The following is a 27,967-nucleotide window of genomic DNA, read 5'->3' on the forward strand; positions in this document are numbered from 1 at the left end:
CCTCTTTCGTGCGTTATTTCAACTGTAGATTGCATCTCAATTCTCAAATTATTGCTTTTGAAAGTTTGTTTATTTTAGTATGCATAAAAAATTAAATATTACTGTGACGATAATAGATTACCTATGGTTGAGGCAAACTGCCTTGCTCTTGCATATAAAATAAAATATAAAACTAATCTTTCCTTGTGGACTTAAACAGCTTAGGAAAAATGGTGTGTAATGTATTTTGATTTGGCCTTTTTTATACAACAACCCGTCTTAGCACAAGTTTCATTTTGACCTGGTAGACGTTTAATATAAAAGATATTTAACATATGCATATTTATTACATGTGTATAGCAATCTCGTCGCACCCTGTTATTGTTATTTTCGATTGGATTAACATCCGTATTCTGACACCGTCCTCAAAAATCTCCATAGCGGAACAATCTTGTAGAAGTGTTATTGAAGATGAGATGACGTCATATGACAAAGACTGCTTATACACATCTGACTTCGACTATGGTCCTGCTTGCATAATCTACGGTAGTCTCGCTGTGGTTCTTTCCTCGTTCATAAGTTTTTTTTCTGTTTTATGTGTTGTGTCGTCCAAAGCAGGCCATGAAATAATAATTTTTACTACTTGTAGAGTGTAATGATTTTATTACACCACAGTGGGTTTTAAAGAGACTTAGTCGTTAAGACCTTTATTTGTTTCGATGCATCTCCTCATGTTGCCGTTCACCTTTTTGTGTGGATGTGCTGTCTAAGCTCTTAAGTTAGGAAATGTTATAAATAGTATCAATTAACATCAGGGGTTCCATCAGTTGCTTGTAATGGTAGTCAAACGTGAAACGGCTCGTACTTCAGACCAGTATATAGTAACTGCAGGGAATAGCGAAGTCCAATGGTTTTCTTAAGTTAGGAAATGTTATAAATAGTATCAATTAACATCAGGGGTTCCATCAGTTGCTTGTAATGGTAGTCAAACGTGAAACGGCTCGTACTTCAGACCAGTATATAGTAACTGCAGGGAATAGCGAAGTCCAATGGTTTTCTTGCGATTGCCGCTAGCTTCCACAATGTATTTACGGCACATTCTAGTGACTTTGATGATACCAATAAATAAAATATTATGATGGACTTGTCGTTTTCTCAGTAAATTGTTTCAAATTCAAACTCTCATATCCAGACGTAAACGTATTGTAAGTGGTCAAAGTAGTGAAGTTTGTGCTAACAGTTGAATTCTTTTCTTTTCAGGATGTTCCGTGACTTACTTACTATCCTTCTTTACACAGCATTGGTAAGTAAATATGCTGTACATTTGTAATATGGTAGTCTGTCACATTTTAGTCATGACTCGTTGATGATTACAGTAAAATAATAAAAATACTCATAAGAGTGCTGCAGACGTGGCACATCGTACATAATAAATTATTTGTTTTATACGTTGTTGTTTTTTCTTTTTAAGTAAACCCAATTTTATCAGAAAAAAAAGCCAAAATTTGTCTTCCTGCTTGTACTCTTTATATGTTTTACACAGTAAGATCACCAAACCGCATAAGTGAACATAATGTTGTATATACTGTAGAAATATTAAATTAGAGGATATGTATAGACTATTTTCCAGAGACAAGTGGTGTGTGTGTGTGTGTCTGTGTGTGTGTGTGTGTGTGTGTGTGTGTGATTTACATTTGTAACGTAGCTTTAACCAATTTTCAGTCATATCGCTACGATATCTGCAATGTGGCAGTTTATAGTGATATCTAACACTGGGACATCACGCTGCAGACATGTGGAATCATGTACCAACCAGTTACATTATCCTGACACCAGGCCGACCAGTCATAATCTCTTAATGCTGAGGTTAGCTGCTTGTACCATTTTTATGTCTTTATTATGACTCGGTGGGGGGGGGGGGTCAAATCCGAGACCTTCTGCATCCGAGGCGGACGCTCCAACCACTTAGGCCACCAGAGCAATCGACACGTGGTGTAAAGAGTACGTCTCTTGTAAAAAATACCTTCCGTAAACGAGTCTTCGTGAATCTCTCCTCTATACAATTTAGATACATTATATCAATGTCATCGTATTTTGTTTCTTGAAACATGAATCCGCGAAATAAAATGAGACCAAGATCTCTCCATGTTTATAAAGGTTATGTTGGATAAATCTGTTGATGTTACAGGTTATGTTGGGTAAATCTGTTGATGTTACAGGTTATGTTGGGTAAATCTGTTGAAGCCAGATGTTATAAACTTCAGTTATTAATGTGCATATAAACGACTTGCACGGTTTTCAAAACTAGTTGCAAAATCTGTGTTATTCTAAATATTCTTTTCTATGCGTTCTATCAAAAATGTTAAATATTCTGAAACATCTAACATACATAAGCAACGAACTCTACGGAAATTACGCAATAAGTTATCTGGGTGGCAAACAATTTAAATTTTCACTATGTTCATCGTTCTTGAGTCTTCGTTTCTTTTCGTCTGGTCTAAATCAAAATATTAAAAATATATTAAACGTTTCTAATATATTAGACGTGAGTTTCAAATTGGAAGGCCGAAGAAGGAAAACTATTCAAAATGAGCGTGGAGATGAGAATAATAACGACGGAATGACATTTAACATAGTATATGAAAAGTAAGTTGTAAATACAGATTTAATCATCAATTTTTCGCATACATACATACATACATATATACATACATACATACTTATTAGTACTTTAATATATATGGTTTCCCAAAATTTAGAGCCAATTAAGCACTTCCACTGGTGAATAGACAGCTTCTATGTACAGAACGAACACTGAACACGAAGTCTAGGAAAAAATCTGGACTCCTACGTGTTAGAATCTCTCTCTCTCTCTCTCTCTCTCTCTCTCTCTCTCTCTCTATATATATATATATATATATATATATATATATATATATATATATATATATATATATATATATATATATATATATATATATAAAGAATACAAATCATATGGCGAACAAAAATCCTTTCAAGTGCACTGGATCCAGCAAGGGATCACATGTGTCAGGGATTGATTAAGATAAATGCAATAAACTGACAACGAACAGTGCGGAACTAGTATCTAAGTAGTGTGAGCGCTTTCGACTCTTTAATGAGTCTTTTCAAAGGCAAATACAAAACATAAAGAAGACAAACAAAGTAAAACAGAAAAAAACGGTTATGTTTGCGAAACATTACATGACTGTTTCTACGGGAATTCAACCTTTTAGCTCTATCATCCGTCAATTAGTATATTTCAGCTTGTTGCTGATACAAGAAAATATTTGTATTGACCTAGAAGTTGATGAGCCATAACGACATCAATATTTTATGTAAACTTATGTAAGCGCGGATTATATCCCGGATATTTCTTTGTTATAGTAGTCGGCTATTAATCAAATTTAGAGAAATTTATAGTGATGTCTAGCACCGGGGCATCATGCCGCAGACATGTAGCATGATGTCCCACCCAGTCACATTATCCTGACACCAGGCCGACCAGTCCTAACACTAACATCTTAATGCTGAACGCCAAGCGAGACAGCTGTTAGTACCATTTTTGTAAGTCTCTGGTATGACTCGCCCGAACCTCCCGCATCCGAGGCAGACGCTCTAACCACTAGGCCACCGGAGCGGTCGCTTCTTTTTAAGTTGTTTCTCTATCATGCTTGTTTCTTTTTTATGGATAGGGGAAATTACCATCGACAAAGACTCAGCAGGATACGAAAGCGCTTGTGCTAGTTAAAAACTAGCTAGAATTGTTCGTTTTCAGTCATCTACATGTATGAAACACCAACAATTACATAATCTACTAATAAAAACGAGCAATTTTAAATTTATACATACAGGTCGTAATTGCAGAAGCTGGAAATAAATCATAGAAATTTTTTTAAATTGAATAGACTTTCTGATCCAAGCAAGGCTTTTCAGTTACAAGTGGATTAACCACAACCTTGTCTCCAGCTAGGGCGTTGCCTAGTAATAAATGAATACCCTCAACGGGTAAAACAGAGACTGTTACAACTGTCACGGGTCCTGAGACTAAGTCTGATGACAAATTTACACAATGGAGATGACCATTAACAAAGCCGTACTCTACTCCCTGAATAAGAACACTCTCATTAGAAGAAGACTTCTCAGAAAAAAGCAAAGTACCTGACAATAAAAGACTATGAGAAGCTACTTTGTCCCTTAAAATATTAATAGGGATAGGATTGGCCGAATCACCCAAGAGCGATATAGAACCCTAAATGCATCTCTCTCTCTCTCTCTCTCTCTCTCTCTCTCTCTCTCCTTCTTCTGAAGTTCCAGCTTCCTTAACTCCAATTCCATTTTGTCTTTTAGTTCTAATTCCTTTAGTTTTTGTGTCATATTCTGATACAGACTTACTGATCGAAACCAAAGCACTTTTATCCAAACCATTCTTTTCTACCGAGTACTGAACCAAATATTTCTTATTTCCTGTTTCGTTACGGAAGCCTTTACCTCCAAAATATCGTATTTTCTGGCAAGTTGAATCAATTCATCTCTTTTGAAAATTCTAATTGTTCCTGAGTAGGATTTGAAAGAAAGGTTTCCACTTTTGATGACATTTGAGACAAAGCTTGCTGATTTCACTAAAAATTTCAAAAACATGGGGAATTCAAATTTCATAAACATAAAATTTTCTGAAATATTCTAGCCAAAATTAAAAAATTATCGTTAGGAAGAGCTACCAAATTCTTATTATACGTGTTTTGAAGAATCAAATCGAAAAATAATCCAAGAATAATCCACGAATAAAACTTTAGAAGTCCTAATAATAAAAGGTTCTAATGATTTCAAGTTCTAGTCCCGACGAAAAATCCAAGATGGAAGACGATGACGTGTAATATAACCTGTAGAGTGTTGAAGTCTACAGTTCCTTGTAGAAACAAGAAATATCACTCTGGTTTTGGAAATCTGAATAATCTTTTTATAAGAGCTGTCTTTGTTCAAGAATCTCACACGAGCACAGGAAAAAAGAATTAATCCTTTTGAATCCAAATAATTTGAAATAATTCCAAACGACACAATTCACTTTCCTGTGTAATAGCCCAGCTGAGGTTATTTCTCTAAAAGAAACGTTATATCGTGTTCTAAAACGCAGTTTCGAAAATCCCCAAGTTGCGAAATCGAAAAAGAGGGTTCACGATCGTGTTTATATCACTTACGCTTAACATGACCCTGACGAACACCAATCATTTTACTCTAAGAAATAAACATTTTAAAGAAATACATCTTAAATCACGTAATCCTATCATAACCTCGACAACAACCAATCATTTTAAAATGAAAATATAACTTATTTACGTGGTTCCAACTAATTTTGAATCAAGGTCAGGATCTAGGTCAACACCTGGTGTTTACTAAAACGAACATTCAAAGTCAAACTATTTTCCTAACAAACAGAACTACATTATTTTAACATATTATGAAATTTTAAAAAAAATCTTAAAACTTATAACATATAAATCATATAATTAAATCAAATATGCATAGCACAATCTTGAAAACATGACTGGAAGACACTGCATTATTTTTATTTGGCCGTTGGGTCACAACTTTTACCCTCACAGGAACGTTAACATAGTCTTTCAGAACTGGTACCATTCCTTTTTGGAAGTATGACTGTATGACTGGATACTCGACACTTTTTCGGAAATGACCTCTGTTGCATGTTTTATCCTTTCTTGTAATACTAAGGAATTATCCGCCTGTGAAAGTTCTTTATCACTGAAAAAGGTGTGGACAATAATTTTCTTTCTTGCACGTTGACGTCGACATTATTTTTTTAAATTATACAGTATTAGAATACCAACTTCAAATATAGTATTTTGTCACAGATTTATTCGGAGAAAATATTTCTCATCAGATGAAAATTAAATGAAAAACATATGCCGTACAAATTAAATCTTTAATGTAAATCAAATATATAATATAATTTTCTTTTTAAACCAGTAAAGATATTGATTACAACGAAACAATCTTGCATGTAGTTCGCAACAGCAGAGTATTTACCTTTAAATACATACACATTATATATGAACATTACTGTACATTACTGTGATTAGGAAGATCGACAATTAACAAAACAGAGTTAAAACGACTCTTTGACTTATCGTCAACAAAAAGTTAAAGTTTGACAGGTTGCTCTCTACAGTTATTATGTACTTCTGAGACAGTAATCGGTATAAGGTGAAGTTGCTTACGTTGGCAACATGTTGGCAGTCCTCCATGCTCCTTTCGTGTATCGTGACGAAATTTATTTAAATGTTGTAATTATGCAAACTATGCATTGTCTAAAGCAAACAGCTGATAAAAAGGCTTTTCCCATGTGCTTGAAAAATTAGATTGAACTACTACTACTACTACTACTGCTGCTGCTGCTGCTACTACTAATAATAATAATAATAATTAATATTAATAAAAAATACTGTGGACTTAGCTCAGTGTCTAATCTCAAGAAGTTCTAAGAGCTTTACAACATTACTTAACACATAAAAACATGTACATGAATATTACAAAAAGAAACACCTTTAAATAACAAAAAAAAAAACATGCTGACAATAATTAAGGAGTAAACATTTTTGGGTAATTATTAATATTATTTTATATTATAATTATTAATTAATATTATTTTATTATTATTTTTGTTATTATTGTTATTATTATTATTATTATTATTAACTGATCCAAAGTACTATAATTTTAGCAGTTATTAATATAGGAAAAACGAATATTGAGTGCTTAGGCAATACCAACTTCAGAAAGTGCATTGAATAAACTTCAAAATATGAAAATCTTAAAACAAATTATCAGCTCTTTTTTTTCTTTTTTTTTTTCTTTCGATTTACGTCTGAATGACTAAGCGGAGCTAGCATTTGCTTATTTAAATGGGTTCTTCTTTAGTAAGACAAAGATGCATACTCTCTAACCCAAAATTAAACCCATCAATCACACACCAAAAATATGGAATTAAAATTATTTTAGCAATAAAATATACAAGATCTTTTTAAAATTAGCCAGTATAAACAGTCGAACCCTGTGCAAGTAAGAGACTGTAAAACGCAGCAATATGCAATAGTTTGAGGTCGCTGAGAAAGATTTCTGAGCTTCACTTAAAATCAAAAGAACAGTTATTTAGTCGAAACATCAACTCTTATTATCAATGTATAACTTTCATTAAAGACCCTATTATTCGCATCTGTAGCCGGATATTCGTCCGCCAATATCTAACCAGTTTCCAGTTTGGGAAGTATCGCACCAAATATGTCCGAGTCTATTTACAAGAGTTAGAGATATTCGATTCGCACCGGAAAGAGACGAGGAGGCTTCAAATTTTCTGCATATACAACAAATATTAGCATTGTATTCCCATTAAGAGTGGGTACTGTTTTCAAAGCAATCCGTATTTCAAATAGACTTTGTGCATCAGACACACAATTTTGTCTAAATACAGTATAGGGGTCATTTCATAGTCCTCAGATGATGGGTAGGTTATGTTTAACTTGCCCGTTTTTATTAAAAACAAACTGAGGATACATTGCAATATACTTGCAAATATTTTCTCCTTATCTTTTTTCTTTTCAGGTGCCATTTGTGGATGGGCTCTCACAGGAAGGTGAGAATATATAAGAAAAAAGACAAATCGGTTTTAAGTATGCTTTAGTTCAGTGCCTAACTTCAGTTTGAAAAGTAATGAAATAAAACAAAATCTGAAAAATTGATCAACCTAGCCTTATGAATGACCCAACCAGGTCAAGAAAAAAGCATACAATACCGATAAGTCCTGGAGTTTTCCACGTTAATTTTCCAACTGTGGCGCAACAGTCTGCCACAAATGGAGAAAATTTGCAAACCTAGTTAGAAGATATATTTCAGTTCTGGTATACACCTATATAACTATTTAAGGTGCATAATTATGTATGAAAGTGCAACACGATACCACTAGCGTGCATACAAATTATTAACAGTGTTACATTTCTCGACGAATGATGGACTTTAAAGACCTGCAAGATCCTAATAATACGATTTTTTTTTAACCATACATATTTCAATATTTCTTAAAGCATCCTTTACCTGCGCAGAAGATCCAAATAACTCAAAGCTCGCGGTCATCACGTTCAGTCTACTAAAGCACAATGATACCGTGCATTGGGTGTACGGGTATAACGCCTCCACAACCTCGCAAGCCTCCATCTATAAAATGACGGGATGTGTTGCCAACGACTCCGCTGTAAATAACTCTGCAACAGACCCCATTCAGATCATCGTCAAAGTAAATATTACAGCGGGTGTTCAAACGTCGCCAGCAGATTCTTGTGGAATCCATGTAGAAACTGATGTAAGTTCATCTCGTGTGACACGTGTCTAATATCAAAATCAAAATGCCTAGAATTGTATCGTGACATTTCCTCCGATATAATTTTCTCTATTTTCGAATCTTGCCTTCTTTTCTATGCAATTTTTGTACTTCTATGCGTGGATTTCCAAACATTTACCGTCATATTTTGTAATCAGCGTGTTTTTCACCCCCTTAGTCTGGTTGTAGATACAAATTCATGACAACTGCCAAAATTTATTGTTCGATATTCGACATGGGGAACTGACCTTGGTGTTTCCGGTAGACTAGCTTTCAGTAACAGCCTTAATCATGGATACAGCCGATATAAAATTATTCGTTTTTTTAAATAATTTTTTTATATTTATATCGTTTGACCTGATGCAGCAGATAAAAAAGAGCAGTAAGTACTATATATGTGCGTATATCGAATCAATGTTAATTTTGTTGAAAACTTGAGAACCTTAAAGTTTGCCTACTTTCCATGTTCTTACTAAATATGACTTATAACATAAGACGCTAATCTTTAAGTTACGATGTTCTTGTCGTATAGCCATCAACCTCTGTCAAAACCATCAGGCTCAGGTTTCGGTCCCAGGGATTTGCTGATGTCGTCACTTCAACAGACAAATTTTACGAGATAGCGTGTATATCCAGCAATCTACAAGGCCAGACTGTTTCAACACTGGGCTCCAAAGCGTCGTAAGTTTACATATTTAAAATAAGTCAAGCTTGTAAATTTCTTTAAAAGTAAAAAAAAAAACTAGTTTTTCGTTAAGTACAGGATTTGAGGGTCATGATTTAGTCTTTTTTTCTTCAGGCAAATGAATTTCAGTAGCATTATTGTCTTAATGCTAACAAACAATCAAACTGATCCAAATGTAGATGATTTAGTTTATACAAAGGAATGGATCTGCAATTAAAGTGTCATTTGCTGAAATAGACGTTTAAGTCAGTCCTAAGTGACAAGATCCTTCACTCTAATACATGTATTATTAGTAGACATATGTAAATGCCTTTTATTTCACATGGGCAGTGCATTGTGCACTTTGTAATCTTACGTTGAAACATACCATTTCTTGCAACAATATTTGAATTTGACCATGTCATATTAAATAACTATGAGACCAGTCCATGTGTAAAATAAAATTTCATAGATTATATTTATTGAAAACATATTAACACACATTTTGGTGTTTGTGCTTGTTTGTGTATGTGTGTTAGTGTGAGTACTATACATGTGTTTTGTGTTGATTTTTAATAGACGCCAATCTTAGCTATGTTACTCAAATGTCTGTACTTTAGATCTCTAGATGTTGTCATTTTAAACGAACCACAGAGAAGGACACAACTAAAAGTGTTAGAGAAAACAACAAGGAAACCATTGACTCAAGTCACACTTGGACAGGAAGTCTTTCTGTCCTTTGAATATGATCCTGGATCAGTTACTGAAGGTAAACATGAACAGCTTCTCTCTCTCTCTCTCTCTCTCTCTCTCTCTCTCTCTCTCTGAGTGCACATTGCTGATGTCTTCAATTCTTAAATCAATCTCACCTTTTCTTTTGTGTCCGGTCATTATAATGATAATAATTTTGTAAGTCATGATTCGTTTCTGTTGCTTTATGACCTAAACAAATTTGTTGAAACACATACGTGTAGAGGCTCGTCATCTACTGAAAGTCAACTAGAACTGTACTCTCAACAACCCTTTACAGTTTGCTTCTCGTGTCCAGCGCAAAGTAGAAATAATTTAAGTTGTTAGAGCCAGACAAGAATTGTTATCGATGTCAAAAGGTCATTTAAAGAATAACGTAAAGCTTTTCGGTACATTACAAGTGAACGCATTTATATAGCAGTTTAGCACTGAAATCTTCCACGCCAGTATCTGATATTTAGGTACAAATTGGCCCTGAACTTTTTCCAACAATTTGTAAGATGAGTGGGAAGCGAAACTCGGATGTTCATTTTTCTCTCCATTTAAATGATAAATGTACAATAATGCTTCATTTGAAATTTAGACCTTCTACAAAAATGCAAGTACTGTGCTTCAAGTTCATTAGAGGGAACAGAATACATGTGAGAACTGAGTATTTGAGAGACAAAACTGTTCAAAAAATAAAATGGATATGTAATCTACAAGATATTGAAACCGCAAAATTGCAACGTTTATATTTTCTTGATTCTACTGTGATGTCGCCTGGCACTGATCATTATTCCGTGTACAGAACAATAACCCATTTGGCAGTCGAAAGACTCAACTTTGTCAATGCAGTCTCAATACAAAAATGATTCCTGGCTTCAAATCGCTATAAATAAGCAAAGTGTTACACTATATTAGTTCAGTAGCATTTGTCATAGACTTCCTTATGACACAAGATGCTCTTTGAACGGAATCAAGGTCTTACAAACATTAAAGTTGGTGTTGATATTACCCGGACGTGCGAAATAGACAATGTCAGAAATGTGAACAGTCTCTTTCAAATTTGTATTGGCATTGGAAAAGAAAGGATTATATGCAACGTTTGACTCCAAATATTGGTATTTCCTCACTTTTACAATGCCTTGGTTTTCATAAGACTATAATCCTGTATATATGGTATTGGGCAAAAATAATAAATAAGCTATGTAATCACTAATGCTATAAAATGTGTTTATCAAAATATAAATCAATAATCAATTGTTTTCACACCTTGGTACTAACTTGTAGGGTTCTGGTCGGATGAAGAGCAGTCAATCGCAGTACATCCTGGAGCTTACTTTTTCGTTATTTAATTATTTTCCTATCTACTTGGTACATACATTTCCAACAGCCTAATGGCCTTGTGTCTCTTGTTTATGCACGAATAATCAGTAACACAAGAAAGAGTGAAAACAAGTTTTGAAAACTTACAGTTTTATATGATCAAAGCCACAAAAAAAAAAATAATTCAAGAATAAAATTTGTGAAGTCATAATAACAAAATGTTCTACTGATTTCAAGTCCGAATCCCGACGAAGAATCCAAGATGGAAGACGATGATGTATGGTGAAATCTGTAGTGTTGAATTATACAGTTCCTTATCGAAACAAGAATTATCACTTCGGTTTTGGAAATCAATATAAATTTCTTAACAGAACTGTCTTTGATTAGGAATTTCACATGAGCACATGTATTTTCCAGAAAAATAACAGAATTAATCCTTTTGAATCCAAGTAATTTGAAATAACTCCAAACAGCACAACATACAACTTCCAGTTTAACAGCCCAGCTTCTACTGAGAATAACTCTCCAAAACAGACGTTAAGTTGTATCCTAAAATGTAAACAACGGGTCACGTGATCATCCTCTCGAAGCTTAAAGAAACTATGTACTTGTTAAGATCACGTCTACCCAGTGTGGCCCTGAAGACAGCCAATCATTTTACTCTATGAAATAAAAAATAATTAAAAACTGTTTACATCTTAAACCCGAGGTCGCATCATGACCTCGACAAAAACCAATCATTTTAAAATAAAATAGAACTTGTTTACGTGGATGCTACAAATTTTGAAACAAGGTCAGGATTTAGATCAACACCTGGTGTTTATAAACTAATAATCAAGGTCAAACTATTTTCTGAAAAAGCATCATCTCTAGTGAATAAATTTACATTACAATATCATATAGTGAAGAAGAAAAAAAAAACAACAAACAATTAAATTGAAATAAATATATATTAAATCAGATATAATTAAATAAAATATACATACCAATAGGATTGTTAATCAGGAATGAGAAAAAAAACAACACCTATCCATTATTCAAGACCTTGCACCAGATTTACTTATGATCTCTGTGCAAGCTGCGTATGATATAATTAGTTATTGCAATCTTCATTGCCCTATGCCACCTTTCAGCAGTCTTTCTTCCATCCCATTGATTGTTCTGTTGGTGATTACCGCCTTTTTCTTGAGAGCTTTATGAAAACATATTCCCTCGATGAAGAAGGCAGATATGGTACATAGAATGTCATCCGTTTTGCACTTTGTTATTCATTTTGGGGCTGTTCTATTGATGCTTCCGACCTTTTATTGAGAGCTTTACGAAGACATCCTAGATCTGGTACAAAGACTGACATCCTTTTTTTACTTGCAGGTCCAGATAATTATGGGACTGAGTTTTATGTTGGTTTCCTGGGAAATGATCCACCTGGTAATGAAGCATCGACAGCTACTCTAAAATTGCTGGTGTATGCACGATATAGCAAGGTTACCACATTTATCACTGTGGAGACAAAGAGTGGGACGGAAACAAAATCCACGAATTCAACTGCTGCCGTCGAATTTACAATTCCTGCAAATATGATGGGGTGTTCAAATGAAGGCGATGCGGAGATTGTTGAGAAAGGAGTGCACATTTCTGCCACTCGTGAGGTAGGAGTTGTAGCCGTCAACTCGGAAACAAAATCGCTTGGCTATTACACTGCTCTTCCTGTTGATGTTATAGGTACCAGCTACTACGTCATCAGCTATAGTGCAAGTACTGGATCATCTGAAATGATGGTCATCGCTACAGAGGACAATACTAGTGTTAACATAACCATTCCAGCATCAAAATTGTACAGTGTTAAAGTCCTTAATTTCACATACACTCCAGGCAATATGGTATCTATAACCCTGAATAAACGATATGTTTTTCATCTGGCTCAAAAATTAGAATCGCTCAGTGGTTACTACATTGTTTCAGACAAGCCTGTGAGTGTCATCAGTGGCAACCGAGTGATTGCGATAGGTACAAATTTATCCCGTGCAGATCATCTCGTCGACCAATTGCTGCCCACAACAAGCCAAGGCAATCATTTCATCCTGTTTAAAGCCCCTCCTGGTGTGAGCGATTCTCGCGTAACATATTACAAAGTAATTGCGATGAAAAATAATACGACCATCACAAAAGGTGATGCTAACATGACTATTATTGGAACACTTGCGCAAGCAGGAAATGAAAAGGAACTGCAAGTCACCACCGAAAATTACGAATTATTTGCAGATAAACCAATCATGGTTGCACAGTTTTTGTCCTCTCCTATATCAGGTAAATTGCTTTCAAATACCATCCATTCCATATTCTCTATTTCACATTGTGGGTCGAATATGACAATATGTTTCACTGACGTTTTTGTCACGATACAAGCGTTATGAATATCCATACATCATTTTTATTTCAAGTAAGTCTCAGATTTTTTGTTTGGTCTATTCTGAAGACAATTAAATAGTTTTAGCCTGAATTACAAGAGAAGAGCATTCTTTTATTGTTTTCATGCTTTATAACTTTCGTGTCTTTAAGACTGCATAGCGGAGAGAGAACCATCTTGCGTCTCTCTCTCTCTCTCTCTCTCTCTCTCTCTTCGACAATTATGCTCATTGATAAAGGATTCGTTTTAAATCGTATGTTTCATCTTTCATTCAAGAACTTAAATATGACCCTGCTATGACGCTGATACCGTCCGTCGAACAATGGGGAAACAGTTACACACTTCCGGCTTTTGACACAGGCACAAGCATTGTATTTGTTGTGAAGGCTTCAGATCTCCCCCAACTTGTGGTCAATAGCAATACTGTAAACCTGGCCTCAACGGCTGTGACAGGTAATTTAAGCCCATTTTGTTAATGAACTTTTTTCATCTTGAAAATTACTTATATATATATTGAATTACAATAAAATGACTAATTGATCAATATTGTCAATACTTTATGAGTTTTTGTCTCATTATAGCTACACGCTGCAGAGACAATTGTAATGCGATTTTAGAACAATAACAACAAAAACAATAATAATAATAATAATAAAAATAATGTTTGTGTGTAATTTGGATTTGTAAGATGGCTTTAACAATTTTTCAGTCATATCGCTAAGATGTCTGCAGTGTGGCAGTCTATAGTGATGTCTAGCAAAGGGACATCATGCTGCAGACATGTACCGTTATGTCCCACCCAGTAACTTTATCCTGACACCAGGCCGACCAGTCCTAACAATAACCTCTTAATGCTGAGTGCCAAGTGAGGCAGCTGCTTGTACCAGTTTTATAAGTCTTTGGTATGACCTGGCCAGGGTTCAAACCCATGACCTTTCTCATTCTAGGCGGACGCTCTAACCAAATAGACCAACAGAGCAGTCAATGATAATCATTACAAAAGTAAAATCATAAAATAGTGCGCATGGGGTGGGTTGGGGTTAAATGGGTCCTGTACTAAAACATAAATGGAAGTAGTACAATTGCAGCCATTAGTACCAGCAGAGCCTCCATCATCATGCACAAGAAAGTATCATGGATTGGATTAAAGAAGAGAAGGCAATGATTAAAAGACAAGAACACTATTTTCCATTTATGGTGCACTAGATCCAAGAGTTCTTATGAATGTGCTATACATTCCCATGAAGAAAGTCAGCAGTACATATCTGATTAACGTTAAGATTGTGCCATGGTAGAAAATAGGTGTCTTTAAAAGTAAATCATTGAAAAATATGAAGAATCCATAACCTTAGTAGAGGAGGAATGCTTTCTATGAGTGAAGCAGATAATTGTGCATGGAAAAAGACATCAGGATGAAGAAGAAAAGGCAAATGTTTGGACATTTCTAAGGGAAAAAGATTTACATAATAGCAAAGCAAAGATACTGGAGATTGCTCCAACTTGGAGAACAAAAGAAACAAGATGAAAGAATTTTAATAGTGATGCATGATCAGATTCTCATGATCAGGAAGATAAACACAGGCATACAAAATCAAGATGTCTCATTGTTTGTGCAGAATGGGCAGGAGGCTAAGGATGAGAAAGACAAACACATGACAGTTAGTGCAGCAAAAACTTGGCACGACAAACTAGCGATATATATATGCAGCCAGTTTACACAAAGAAGAGATATGACCACAAGGCACACAAAGTAACTGAGAACAGCAAAGGAAACATCCTATGGAACTTTAACATCTGACCAAGAGTATACATTACAGAAGGTCAGATATTGTACTGGTTGACCTGACCTATATCATGGACATATGGCAGTACCAGAGGACTATCATGTGTCTCGCAGAAGGAACAAGAAAAAGTAATAAAGGACAATGACCTTTGCTAGATAACAAATAAAGGTAGAAATATCAGTTGTGGTGGGAGCATGAGGAGTGCCACAGACTATACAAATGGCATTAAAATTCAGACCTTCTCAAAAAAACAACTCTCCTGGGAACGTTAAGATTATTGAGAAAAGTCATTGAGATATGAGAAAATGAGTAAAATACCATTTTCCATTTTAAAAGGCATTAAAAGAGAGGATCTTCCTCCTCACTCCTCCTTCACCTCATCATCATCAACAAGTAGACCTTGAAAGTGTAGGTCCAATTCATTTTTCCAAATAGATATTCTGCATCATCTCGTACTTCTTTTCTCATTCTTGCTCATCCAGATAATATCAATGCTCTCTTAATTAAAAGATTCTTATACCAAATTAAAAGCCTGAATCTAATCATGGAGTGATTTGTGTCAGAAAGAGGCTGTTACTGGTGTTACTGAAACATTATATTTTTAATTTTGGTCTAGTTTTAATTGTGTGTAAGTCAAAAAGTATAACTTTATTGGTTCATTGTTAGAGACAGCAGCCAGAAGGTCTTTCAGTTTCCAAATGAATCATTCTTATTTGAAGAAACAAAGAAAACTGGATGTCATCACACTTATAGAGGATTTCTGTCTGTGCATAAATTATTCTGGCTGGTTCTCATCTTCTGTTTCTTTATTTATTTGTCATTGTCTCTCTCCTTCTGCTGAATGCTAAATTTGTATTGGTTTTGCTTTTTGTTTATTTGCAGGACCAGCCAATGCTTATAAATATGCCACTGTAACAAATTTAGGCACTGGTACGTACAGTCTTAAAATCAATGGAAATAATACAGCCATTTTCTTGGCTGTTGGTTATGGTTATAAGGACACGGAAACTGGTGGAGCATATCTTCCATTTGGATATAGATACACAAAGCTTACAGATGTAAGTATGATAAGTAAACCATATGAAATAAAACCTTACAAGCCCTAATTTGACTTAGACCCCTTTATATGAAGCACATGTTTGTCAGCTATAATTATATTGTTGTGAACCAGTCAAATGCAGCCATTCTGTTTTCTCATTCAAGTTTGGAGGAAGTTTGGTCGCTCAGTTGGTCCAGCATCAAATTTGTTTAATTGATAATTGATGCTAGTTCAATTCTGTCAGTGTGCATCCATGGAGAAGGCTCTTCGATCCTTTATCCTCGGCACTTTAGAGCCAATACTGTGTTGAAAAGTAACCAATCACTCTAGCCTGTATGAAACAATGAACAAGAGATGGAAAGAGAATGCATTAAAAAAGCAATGCTTTTTTGAAAAAAAGTGTTAACTTCACTCTTATAAACTTTGAATAATTACACCATATTTAGAAAAATAAATGAGTTTTAGTCTCTGATCAAATTAATACCACACATGAACCTTTAAAAGACAAAATATCAATGTGCAACCATTTTTGTGGTTAAATTTCACTACTAGTCATACTATTATTCAATGTACGTTATAAGGAATAACTAATTAGGAATTACTAATTACCAATAACTAATTAAGAATAACTAATTAGGAATTACTAATCATGAAGATCAGTCTTGGTCACTTTTTCTGCAGTGTTATATTGTGCTAGGACATTGTTCATCCATATACATACCAAATGATTTTCAATTCTCAATAAAAGCTTAGAGATTTAGAAAAAATGTTTTTAAAGTACCTCTATTACTGCCTGTACCTATCTTATTATTATTATTATTATTATTGCTGTTATTATTATTATTATTATTACCAATCAAACTAGTCCTAATGAGACTAGAACAATCATACTCATCAATACGTATGATTGTAAAACTTGGTTTTGACAATGTATAGTTCACAACAGTGGTTCCAAACCCCCAGGTCATGATCCAAATCAAGATCCCAAGGACACTGGATGGTTGTGAGGAATTTTTTTGAGGGTGGCAATACTTATCAAAATCTGGAAATGGGGTCATGAGGCTCAGAAAAACTATTTTTTATAGTCAGAGCCAAAATAGGATAGGAACCACTGATTTAGAACATTTATTTTTTATTGCGCTAAATTCATCCACAAGTCCAAATAATTCCATTCCTGATTTCAGTGCACTAATACCACAGCAATAAATGGTGATCTTTTGGACAATGACTGTGATGGTCTAATTGATGAAGAGATGGTCAATGGTTTGGGTAATGTATCTCTTTGTCTACATGTCTATATGCATTTAAAAAATCTAGTATATAATTATCATATGAAATACTGTATATACTTGCTTATAAAATGACTCCAACTGCAAACTGCACAGATCCAGATCTGCCATTGCAAAATGCATTGGCAGATCTGGGTCTGTAAAGTTTGTTAGGAGCAATCAGTAGAACAGACAAAATAGACTGATTGGCACATTATGCAGATCAAGAACTTTGTTGTTTGCAGTTTTACTCGACTTACAAGCGAGTATAGATGGTACTCTATTGCATGTTAACGCACATGTCTAAGTTGAATATATATACATGCATTTATCAATATATTCTGAAACAGTAAACAAAAGGGTAAAAAATGATGACTACATGTCAAGATAATGAAAAAAGCACCATTCAGGCAACAGCAATTTCAACAGTAGTAAATGCATCCACTCATTCACCCATAATATCTTCAAGGTAGAAGCAAATGTAAACATCACAGGCAATTAACTGTATTTTTGAAAAAGAAATATTACAAGTTTTAGAGTATTCTCATTAAAATGTTTCAAAAGTTACTAATACCTTTTTCTTTATACATGTAATAATACAGATGGTTTGTGTGAAAAGTACACATTTGTAAGTAGTTTTCTTTCCTTGTTATTAAAAAATTAAATTTAACTATGGGCCATCTGTAGATATTTTCTTTTCCTTGTTTGACTGTCTATATTTAAATATGATAGGAAATTGGAAATCATTTTATTGTTGGGCTATTACTGTCCATTCAAAGATAATGATGTCATTTGATATGCTGCTTCAGAAATGAAAGTAAGTCCTTGGAAATACCTTTTGTCCACACATGACTGATGTGCACAATGAAAGTAAGTCCTTGGACATAACCTTTTGTCCACACATGATTGATGTACAAAAAGAAAGTAAGTCCTTGGAAACACAATTTGTCCATACATGATTGATGTACAAAAAGAAAGTAAGTCCTTGGAAACACCTTTTGTCCACACTTGATTGATGTATATCGTGTCCGTCTTGAAATGAGGAGTACAACCCAAATAAGAAAGCTATTTCCAAAATGGAGGAAACTTAATCTGCATAAATTGATTATTTAATGACAGTATGCAGTTAGCAGTTGTGTTATTAATTTATCTATTTTATTTATTCAGATGACGATGGCGATGGTTTGGTGGATGAGGACACCACTGCATCTGCAAGAGGTAGACTACTTCAGCTTTGTTACAATGTTGATAAGCGTGTAATTTACCTCAAAATCCATGACATACATCATGTCCTCTTCTTTCCATTTCATCTCTGTTTTCATAGAAAAAAGCTGAAAGATATGCAAATCTGCTGACGAAATTAGAGAAAACATTTTTTGACCAGTAATATATACATGAAGAGGGCACTGCTAAATAATTCATAAATAAGTAATGGTATGTCAAGGAACAGGACATGTTTTATGTTTGATAAGTTTTGTCAGCTATTGTTATGAGACCTTTATTGCATGTATGAAAGATGTTCCCAATCATAGATTCACTGGTACACTGTAACTTTTCTACCCAAAAATGTGTGAAGAGCTAAATTTCCTTTGGATTTAAATTGCTTGAACTGCAATTCACAGTAGTCATTGAATGATATGAAATATTAAACTGCTTAGACTTAAATGCTTGGAAAATCTCATGCATATAATAGGCTACATGCTTTCAAAAATAAACTTTTCTATTAGTGGAACTGCTCAGTATGTATTTTCTAATGGGTTTTTTTCCCTCTAGATAATATCGATTTCATGAAAATTCGGCCAAGGAATATTAAAGCTTCTGGTACAGCAAACTTTACAGCATTGACCAAGGCTATTACAGGATCTAATGGGTAAGTAGCACACACACACGCACACACACACACACACACACACACACACACACACATATATATATATATATATATATATATATATATATATATATATATATATATATATATATATATATATATATATACATACACAAGCATATTCCCCTGATGAAGAGATATCCAGATAGGCATACTCCTCAGTGTCAGTGTGTGTGTGTGTGTGTGAAAGATTAAGTTTGTGTATCTTTGCTTTCTACATGCAAAGAATACAATTTGACATATATATGTGCTGGTTTTCTGGTATACTTTGGGAATTTATATGTCAATAATGTAAATAGAATAAATATTTTAGTTGCTTTTAAATGTTGTAACCTAATACAGAGAGCAGTTATACCATGACAATCAGGTACTTGATACGTTGATGAACAGCTTTGTAAAAGCATGCAAAATGTATCAGAAACTTGATTGATAATATTTTGTCCTTCATGAGGAAATAGGATTTGAAACACATCCTTTATTGAAAATTACAAATATTACAAAATAAGAAAAAGTGAAGTTCATGGTTGCCAGGAGAGAGAAAAATTTAAAGAAAGGAAAACAGTGAAAGGATTTGAAGAAAAGACAGGGAATAGTCTTTATTATCAAGACAGTATTCATTGAGGATTTAGAGGAGGTTTGTGTAAAGATGCAGCAGGGAAAATTTAGAGGAGGTTTATATAATGATGAGTAATCGAATATTTAGAGGAGCTTTGTATAATGATGCAAAAAGGAGGATTTAGAGGAGGTTTCTCTAACAATGCAAAAAGGAGAATTTAGAAGAGGTTCGTATAAAGATGCAGAGAGGATGATTTTGAGGTTTACCAGTATATAATGATGCAAAAAGGATGATTTAGGAGATTTGTGTAATGATGAAGGTTTAGAGGGGGTTTGTATAACGATGCAAAAAGAGGATTTAGAGAAGGTTTTTTGGGAGCATAAAAATATTGACATCTATGAAGCATACATTTGATTTAAACAGGATTCATTAGAAATATAAGCAGTATCAGCTACAAAATTATATAATAAACGAATGATCAAACACTGATATGCATGAATAAATTGATAAAAGGTCCAATTGCCAACAACCTGCTTAACATAAACATGTTTCTTACCAACTTGATGTTTACTTTTGTTTCTTCATTTTGTTATATTTTATTTATTAATTGAATGGATTTGATGGAATTAATTTTAGAAAGGCAATAAAGATGAAGTAGCCAGTACTTTCACCAGTTTTTGATTTTAATCGATGCAGAGTACTGAAATGCATTTGAAACAACTAATGTTGAATTCATAGCGATGAGTTAATGGTTTGCCATTGTTCCAAAACTTGACAACTTGAAACAAACATGACTGTATTATTATCACATCTATCAAAGAACTTACATGTTGGAAAAAATAAGAGACATATCATCGATACTTGTTAATAAAGTTTGTTACTCTGCGGTTTCCATGTAAAGAGAGTTTCTTGTAACAGGTACCACACACAAATTATGCCTGCTTTGCAAAGCCAAGGGCTAAGAATTAGTACAGTGTCATTCACAGTATAGATTTGATTCAGCCCTTTATAAATACATCCCAGATTAATTAATCAGTTTATAGGTGAGATATAGATCTGTATGTGACAAACTAGAGGAAAACAGTACTATAAACAAAAGGAGTAAAAGTAGATTAAATTAAAATCACAAAATATTTACTATTTATATACATAAGATATTTGTACATTTTGTCCAACCCCCACAAAAAATAAGGTGGTTAATTTGTAGTCTTGACTTTGAACTCAATTTGTCTGTGCATACACATTTTTTTTAAACTTTCATCTGTAGAGGACCACTGTCTTTCATTAATCTTACATATCTTTCAGATGTCGGCTAGGAACATCTGGGGAACCATTCTACCCAGCTGCTGAGTGTGCAAAGAGTTCTTTGTCCACTGCAGATAAAGTTGTGATAGATTGTGGCTTATTTGAATCTGTCAGATTTGAAGAGTCCAACATGCTCTATTTTCAAGCGGCATTAGACTATTGTTTTAGTTCAACAGATCCTCTGTGTGTAGTGAGTATCAAACACTTTGAATTTTATTGTATCTTAGATATTTGATGAACTTATATAAACCAGATTTAGTTTTAGAGCATATGGGGGTATTAAAAATTCTGAATACTGGTATTAGTGAGGTGTACAACAAAGTTTTATGCTAATGAGCAACATGGCAACCTATCTTTGCAAAGTACTCCCCATGCAACTCGGCACACTTTCTCAGTCTGATTATCCAATTATTAAATACAACTTTATATTCACTTTTGGGTATGTTGTTCATACACTGGATAACTGCACTTCCAAATGCTTGGCAGATTTCAAAATGTCTGCCACTCGACAGCAAATCTTTCATTGAATCTTTCAGCCAAAAATCACTTTGAGCTAAATCAGGGCTGTGTAAAGGCTGTGGCAAAGTGTGGATGCTGTGCTCTTTCATTAAGTTTGTTACAATGGCAAATTTATATGGCAGATTAAAATGCCTGTGTGTTGTAATGGAATAGATGGATACCTTTGGTACTGGTGCATGTAAGATTGGCTTGGTAGTGTCCCACAACTTTTGGCAACATTTTGATGGAGGCATAAAATGTGTCCAGTAACACTAGCCAAGACAGGCACATGTACATGGATGACTGCACCTTTTGCACTCAAATACTCATAAATGCTCATAAATGCTTATAAAACTACATTAAGCAATATGAGGTCTCTGCTCATTTTCTCCAAGCCAAATGTTTTTATTTTCTCTTTATAGAGGTTCAGAAAAGTAAATTCATGCTTCACCACCTTTGGCAATCTTGTCCGATTGTTTCTGGTGACTCTTTTCATGTTTGGTGTGTAGATGTTTGACCATTTCAAATGAGACTGTCTATGATCACGTGTAAACAACTGTGAGACCCATCTTGGACAAGCTTTTCTGAGGTTCAAATGATCTTCAATATAATAAAAACAGCTGGTGAATTAATGCCAATGATAACAGAAATATCCTCTAGTGTATCAAGTATATTCATCAGTTGCTTTCTTCACAGTAGCCACTTCCCACTCACCAGTCGCTTAGCAACAGCCTTCCAGAAAATGGGACACGATCTGTAGATTTGCAACCATCTTTAAAGCAATGAACCTACCTTGCAGCTGCCAGAAATGACAGAGAATACATCATTAATCATTATCTAAGTTGACCTTAATATCAGAGGGAGAGTGCCTTGACATTACAGTATGCCCTTTGTTCAGTCAAAGAGTATTGTTCTCCTTCACGAACATTTTAGGTCAAGGTCATTTACCCATGTTGCATTAGATGCATATGTCTAGAAATTGCATCAGATGCATATACAATGCCAAGTCTAACAATTATTTCTTTCTTTTTTAAGTGTATTAAACGTTTTGAAAACCAACACAAGTTTCATTTTTTTATATTCAGATTTGAATTTCCAATCATTTTCTATAGGCTTATATAAAAAGATGGCTTACTCCCAACATGTTTTATTTTTGGTCATGCACTCTGACTCCACTTGAGACCTCAAAGCACACTTTTTTAGGTTCACCACTCCCCTCCAATTATGTCTGGGAATATTGCTTCTTCACTCCATTGCAAAGTGGAAAATTACAGGACAGTGCAATGTTGTGATTGGCCCTAACAGGACTCCATACTCTACAAATTTTTTTGGTACCCATTATGTTTACACATGCCATTTAGTAGTAGTTATTCTGGCAAAGTGGTTTAATTTAGTGTGATTCCATCTCTCTTTTCAGGATGATGTCATTTTGAGTAAATGAAATCACAACTGACAGGTTTTAATATTGATTATATCAGGAGTATAAGAATTACAATGAATTCGTTTAACCTCAAAATAATGAAAATTATCAATAGAAAGAGCAGAAACAGTCTTTCTGTCAGCATCCATATTATTCAGTTATGTTTTTATTTTGTTGAAAATGTTGGACTTGCATATGACCAATTGCTAGCTTCTTCACACAACTTGATTTAGACCACCATAGCATAAAATTGCCTTCAAGTGAAAGAATATATATTTAATTATCTTGTACGTTATACTGTCTTCTTTCAGACTGAATACTACATACAATGTACATCAGTATTCCTTCTTTCAAACAGTATGTTACATTTACTGTACAGTAGGCATGTGCAGATTCCTCCAGGGTGTGGCCCAGATAAGCAAATTAACTTTTTAAAGCCACATCCTATGATATAAGCAAGTAGATAAACCAGGCCACCAGCTGGATCTGGCCCACAGGCCACATGTTGCACATGCCTGCTTTACAGTATTATTCCTTCATTCAGACAGTTTGCTATATACAATGTACAGTATTATTCCTTCATTCAGACAGTTTGCTATATACATGTACAGTATTATTCACTCTTTCAAATTGTGTGTTACATACAATGTATCATATTACCTCTTTCAGACAGCATGTTACATGCTCTATCCAGTATTATTCCATCTTTTAGGCAGTGAGATATATAAATCGTACAGTATTATTCCCTATTTCAGAGTGTTATACATACTGTGTACAGTATTAATCCCTCTTTCAGACAGTGTGCTATATACACTGTGCAGTTTTATTTGTTCTTTCAGACAGTATGATACATTGTACAGTATTATTCCATTTCAGAATATATGCCAACCAGATTCTATTGCCAAAAGAGCTGTAAACACAGATGATGTGCCAACTGTGAATACCAGTGTGCTTGTTACAACAAAATATGGAACATCTGAGAATAGCAATGGTAAGAGTTTTGGATAATTACAAAGGAAACGGCAGGTGATGTGATAAATATAAACCTGGGATATCGTGTTGATACGTTTGGTATCTGCTTTATTGCAACCACCTTATTCTTAGCTTCTCTTTGCAATAAAAATCACACAAGAAATGAAAAAAATATTGTGTTAACTCTGATTAGGTCTATTGTACTGTGATCTTGATAATATTAAGTGATAGGAAAGGCTACTTGATTAAGTATCAATCAAAACCATTTACAGTTGAAGTGGAAATTACATGTCTTGGTTCTTATAAGTATCCTGACATGTCTAAATGAATATTAAAGGAAAAGGTAAAACTGAGATGCCTTGCTGACATGTCTAAATGAATGTTAGAAGAAAAGGTACAATTGTGATGCCTTGCTGACATGTCCAAATGAGAAATAAAGGAAAGGTAAAAACAGGATGCTATGCTGATATGTCTAAATGAAAAATGAAGGAAAAGGTACAACTGAGATGTTATGCTGACATGTCCAGATGACATATCAAGGAAAAGGTACAACTGACATCATGCTGACATGTCCAGATGACATATCAATAAAAGGTACAACTGACATGTTATGATGACATGTCCAGATGACATATCAAGGAAAAGGTACAACTGACATAATTCTGACATGTCCAGATGACATATCAATAAAAGGTACAACTGACATGTTATGTTGACATGTCCAGATGACATATCAAGGAAAAGGTACAACTGACATAATTCTGACATGTCCAGATGACATATCAAGGAAAAGGTACAACTGACATAATTCTGACATGTCCAGATGACATATCAATAAAAGGTACAACTGACATGTTATGTTGACATGTCCAGATGACATATCAAAGAAAAGGTACAACTGACATAATTCTGACATGTCCAGATGACATATCAAGGAAAAGGTACAACTGACATAATTCTGACATGTCCAGATGACATATCAATAAAAGGTACAACTGACATGTTATGTTGACATGTCCAGATGACATATCAAGGAAAAGGTACAATTGACATGTTATGCTGCATATTCAAATCACTGTTTTTCAGATGATTAGTGGCAAGCTTTAAAATGGATCTCTGAAGAAACAAGGAAACATGCTAATGCTATGTAGGCATGAATAAAAAAATGATATTACACTTTATCATAAATTTTGCAAAAGTTAAGACCAATGATACTTTAACATTTAAAATAATGGTAAAATGAATATTGATAATTTAAAATGCATAATAAATGACTTATTGCTGAGGGTAATAAGAAAAACAAACAGTACTGAAGAGGTTGCTCATTACACACACACATATATAAGAAATGTGTATGTAGAGAGTGACAGATATAAAATAATAGCTGTAACAGGAAAGGATGGTAATGTTTCATAAATGCCTCTATGTTGATGTAAACATATCGATTTATTTTCACAGGTGATGCAAGCAACAGCAGTCCTAATATGAATCCTGCTCAGTGTGTACAGAACACATACATACTGGTTATTTTAATTCTGTTATTGATAGCATTAGTTTTGTCTTTTACATCTGCTGTGTATTTTTTTTGTAAGTTTAAAAGAGAACGAAAAAAAAAAAGAACATGATAGATCCTGAAAGAAACCAGTAAAAGAAAAATTAAATGGTAAATTATTTTCAATTTGTGTCTTAGATAAGTTCTAAAAGTTTATGCTGTACCAGAGAGGAGAATTATATATATATATATATATATATATATATATATATATATATATATATATATATATATATATATATATATATATATATATATGTGTGTGTGTGTGTGTGTGTGTGAAGTGAATAGGTCTGTGTGCTGGTTCACGTTATTAATAATGATTAAATGAAACAGGATATTGGATATTAGTTTGTTTTTTTTTCAAGCAGTTGAAAGAATAAAGAATGAACATAACTGATATCCTGTTTAATTTACAAATTTATTTTCCTTAAAAAGGTTTTTTATTTTCGGTAAATAAAATATTTGATAAAATTGATAATTATCGGAGCTGTTGAACATTTTGTAAAATATAAATAGGGGTCTTACTCTAAATTTAGGGTCTCAAACATGTGGCTTGTCGAGTTTTTTTTCTGCAGCCGAGAGTGACACCTGGAATTTGTAGAATAATTAATAATGCAAAGTTTTTCTTCTCACCCAGCCAGTTTTGACAAAAATTTGATAGTCACAATACTTACTTCTTGTTTCAAATATTTTGACTGGCTACTATTTATATGAACCACTTTTGCTGTATAAAAAGGTTTCAGCAATGTGGCTATCAGGCCAGTGTACCAGTCCTCATGCGGCTCATGTGGTGATTTGAGTTTGAGACCCCTGTACTAAATAAAATACTCATGCAGAAAGAAAACTGTAGGTTTAATGGACATTTCATATAATCTGTAGCATTCATGTTAGGTAAGACCACTTGAAAACCAGCTAGATGTCCTGGATCTTAGTGTTGGGTGATACTTGTATTTGACTTTTGTGGAAGAGGTATGAGGTTAGATTCTCAGCTTCAGTATGCTATTTCCATTTTAGTTACATTTGTTGCTGTGACAAAACCTCAACTGTGGTGAGTGGGTGATATCATTAACTAATTTGGGGAGCAAGACTTGGTTTAGAAAGATTTGGGGACAAATATTAATTTAAGCATGAGGCAAAAAGTGTCTTTGTTGAGGAATGTAAAGCCATTTAAGCCTGGCAGTGTGGGTAATCATGACTTTGGTTAGAGCAGCACGGAGTTTTATTCCCGTGATGTCAGTGAATGAGCGGATAGTTAGGGTTAGAATAATACTTATGTTAATGTGCTATAAATAATTCTGGTTTATATTCCAATAATTAAATCATAGTGTGCCTTATTGATATGTTTTATTGTTACAAATTTAATTGATACAGTAGGCTGTTTATACATTGTTTAAACATTTATTTAAGTGTCATGTTCTATTGTACAGTTTCTAAGATGTAAGTACATGTAATACTATAATATTATTATTATGGACAAAATACGCTTAATGGTAATTGTTACAAAATTCCGCACCATAACTATTGTATGAAAAACCTGTTTTTGTAATTACCACAAGTGCTGCAAAAAACACTATGTACATGTATGTATATTTCAGTTTTGAGGTATTAAAATGTGTTACTTGCACATATGTTACTTTTTCTTCATATGGACTGCACATTACAAAATGTTGGTGGGCTGTATGAAATCTACATTATATACTTGCTATTATGTTATGTACAAATGAAAACAACATAGACCCTGATCTGCCATCACATAATATGTCTGCAGATTAGGGTCTGTGTTATTTAACTTAATATTCCTAATGAACTGCATAGACCCAGATTTGCCAGTGCATTATGCGATGGCAGATCTGGGTCTGTGCAGTTTGACTGGACTTATAATGTGGTAATAACATCTTTGAACTGATAAAAAAAAAATTATCTTTATCTTTTTTCTATTTCAGATAAATATTTTCATATTATGTAATTTTTAAGATTTATAAATATTGGTCAATTTTATTCATTTAATTTATAGAGGTTGGCAGAACCTGAGTGGGTTAGAAAAAGTTATGTTTTACATATATATGATGACAAATTTTTTTCATATTTTCTGATTAGAATAAAATATTATATATTTTTTCTTGTCTTATTGTTTGATGATATTACAAATCTTAAATTAAGA

At 33.8% G+C, this 27,967-nt stretch overlaps 1 protein-coding gene across 1 annotated transcript; it reads left to right on the plus strand.

Annotated features, from left to right (window-relative positions):
• The first annotated feature begins 1,242 nt into the window (after positions 1 to 1,242).
• Positions 1,243 to 27,924, plus strand: LOC149807490 (uncharacterized). Its single transcript, XM_089967147.1, has 14 exons — positions 1,243 to 1,282; positions 7,618 to 7,648; positions 8,097 to 8,371; positions 8,922 to 9,070; positions 9,674 to 9,822; positions 12,483 to 13,418; positions 13,795 to 13,971; positions 16,185 to 16,360; positions 17,526 to 17,610; positions 18,777 to 18,827; positions 19,383 to 19,479; positions 21,362 to 21,551; positions 24,156 to 24,270; positions 25,710 to 27,924. Exons 3-14 carry the CDS (start codon positions 8,234 to 8,236, stop codon positions 25,874 to 25,876), a joined length of 2,430 nt encoding a protein of 809 aa, XP_089823273.1. The 5' UTR covers positions 1,243 to 1,282; positions 7,618 to 7,648; positions 8,097 to 8,233; the 3' UTR covers positions 25,877 to 27,924.
• Positions 27,925 to 27,967: the final 43 nt, after the last annotated feature.

This window comes from Sinohyriopsis cumingii, chromosome 1 (genome assembly GCF_028554795.1).
Source record: "Sinohyriopsis cumingii isolate HCF-2022 chromosome 1, ASM2855479v2, whole genome shotgun sequence".
NCBI classification, from domain to species: Eukaryota; Metazoa; Mollusca; class Bivalvia; order Unionida; family Unionidae; genus Sinohyriopsis; species Sinohyriopsis cumingii.

Excerpts from the sequence above, each read along its gene's own strand:
- LOC149807490 (XM_089967147.1), top strand. The coding sequence starts at position 8,234 with ATGACGGGATGTGTTGCCAACGACTCCGCTGTAAATAACTCTGCAACA. Across the intron at positions 13,419-13,794 it reads TTTGTCCTCTCCTATATCAG|AACTTAAATATGACCCTGCT; the intron begins GTAAATTGCTTT and ends CTTTCATTCAAG. Across the intron at positions 13,972-16,184 it reads GGCCTCAACGGCTGTGACAG|GACCAGCCAATGCTTATAAA; the intron begins GTAATTTAAGCC and ends GTTTATTTGCAG.